The sequence below is a fragment of the Mandrillus leucophaeus genome, unplaced genomic scaffold (assembly GCF_000951045.1).
Source record: "Mandrillus leucophaeus isolate KB7577 unplaced genomic scaffold, Mleu.le_1.0 Scaffold125, whole genome shotgun sequence".
Lineage (NCBI taxonomy): Eukaryota > Metazoa > Chordata > Mammalia > Primates > Cercopithecidae > Mandrillus > Mandrillus leucophaeus.
Window position 1 is genome coordinate 1,975,455 of NW_012100876.1, and position 1,750 is coordinate 1,977,204.

Sequence of the window (1,750 nt, forward strand, 5' to 3'; positions counted from 1 at the left end):
TAGAGACAGGGTTTCACCATGTTGGCCAGGCTGGTCTTGAACTCCTGACCTCAGGTGATCCACCTGCCTCAGCCTCCCAAAGTGCTGGGATTACAAGCGTGAGCCACCGCGCCCAGCCAGGGTTTCACTCAACTGGGTGGCTCCCTTGGAGTAGACCCTCCCACTGCTCCGCATCCTTCCCCCCTTTAAGAAGAGACCAGTCCTTGGCTCATGCTGTTCATGGGATTTATTGCCACTCCCCTAAGGTCAGCAGGGGAAGGGGACACCAGCCACACCTCACCACAGGCATAGATGGCACTGAGCCACCTGGCACTATCTCCACGTGCTCCACATGGAGGGGTGCTTCCTCACTCGCAGCAGCTGCACTTCTCTGCCTCTGCCTCGGCCCCCTCTCCGCCTTTGCACACACAGTCCTTGGCACACTTCTCACACTCCGCAGGGCAGCAGGAGCAGCAGCCTGCAGATAAAATGGAAGATGACGAGTCTGATGCACACTCCCGAAATCCGTCCCCATCAAAGGGGAGGGAAGGGTGCTGGGTGGGGAGTCATCCTCGTTCATTCAGCCAGGGCTGGTCACAGCCCCCTTCTTAGTCTCGCACCTGCTCTGACTCAGCATCTAAGTCGCGGCAGTGGCATCCTGCACCACCACAGGAGAGAGGTACCCAGGAAATAGACCAGAGCCCCTTGGGTGGATGCCAGGAAGTCCTGGGGGCTGGTGGGCTTAAGCTCAGGTTAGGTGGGTACTAGGCCTTAAGGAGAAAGCATCACAGGGTAAACGACCTTGAAAGGGGCCTTGAAGGATAAACTTGGGAGGGGCAGATATGACGCAGATGTAGGGGGCCCAGGAAAGCCGTGGGGAGGGGGTGGGGACCTGTGCCTGGTCTTATACCTAGGGAAGAAGGGAGCCTTCCTCCCACCTCTTACTCTCTATGCATATTACACTGCTGTGAGCTGGGAAGATGGGGTTTTGAGGGGTGGGGCGGGAAAGACTGGACCAGTGTAGCAGTCCTCAATCCCAGCTGCCATTGGAGTCTTCCGGGGATTTACAAAAACCTCTCGTTCCATGCCTAGGCCATCAATTCCTGGGTGTGGGGCAAGGGCATCTGTATTTTAATGTCTTCCCGGGTGGTTCTGTTCCAGCAAGAGTCAGAAACCACGGGATTGGGGCCTGGCGGTCTCTCCGTATCCTGCGTATCCTGCGTGGTGAGACACCAACTCCGCAGAGCAGAGGGGGCGGCGGCAGAGGGGAAGGGTCCCCGCACTCACTCTTCTTGCAGGAGGTGCATTTGCAACCCTCGCACTTGCAGGAGTCCGCGCAGGTGCAGGAGCCACCTAGAGAGGGCGACGCCACAGGAAGGGTTAATGTGGACAAACTCGGGTCCCCACGCCTGTCACGAGGAGATGGGGCACCAAGTCTCCCTGTTCTCCGCGACACAGGCATGCCCACCTTTCAGGAGGTGAAGAATAGGGAATCAGGAGCCCTTCCCCCAAGTGTCCTTGAGCGAAGGCGCGGGGCGTGGGTTTTTTTTGCAGGTACAAGGGCGCACAGTGCCGCAGGATGGGAGCGGCGGCGGGGGCTCACCAGAAGGGCAGGGGCAGGTCTCAGGGTCCATGTCGAAGCGAGCAGCAGCTGGAAGCTGTGAATGGGCTTCTCCAAGCAACTGGACGCGCGGCTTGGCTAGTGGCAGCAGGTGGCGATGCTTTTATAGCCCCGGGCGGGGGCGCGCATGCCAAGCCCGCTGGGCGCCCG

The 1,750-nt window shown here is 59.5% G+C and overlaps 1 protein-coding gene across 2 annotated transcripts; it reads right to left on the reverse strand.

The window, feature by feature from the left end:
• Positions 1–208: 208 nt before the first annotated feature.
• On the reverse strand, positions 209–1,750 carry MT3 (metallothionein 3). Of its 2 annotated transcripts, XM_011971899.1 has the most exons (3): positions 1,583–1,750; positions 1,267–1,332; positions 209–457 (listed from the first exon to the last, which is right to left on the reverse strand). In XM_011971899.1, the coding sequence occupies exons 1-3, from the start codon at positions 1,611–1,613 to the stop codon at positions 348–350; spliced, it is 207 nt and encodes a 68-aa protein (XP_011827289.1). In that variant the 5' UTR covers positions 1,614–1,750; the 3' UTR covers positions 209–347. The 2 variants fall into 2 exon arrangements, with proteins under 2 accessions (XP_011827289.1, XP_011827288.1); XM_011971898.1 differs by lacking the exon at positions 209–457 and having other exon boundaries at positions 964–1,332; positions 1,583–1,658.

Bases quoted from the DNA above. Each gene is read 5' to 3' on its own strand.
- MT3 (XM_011971898.1), bottom strand. From the start codon at position 1,613: ATGGACCCTGAGACCTGCCCCTGCCCTTCTG. The intron at 1,333-1,582 runs GTGAGCCCCCGC...CGCCCTCTCTAG, and splicing joins GACCTGCCCCTGCCCTTCTG to GTGGCTCCTGCACCTGCGCG.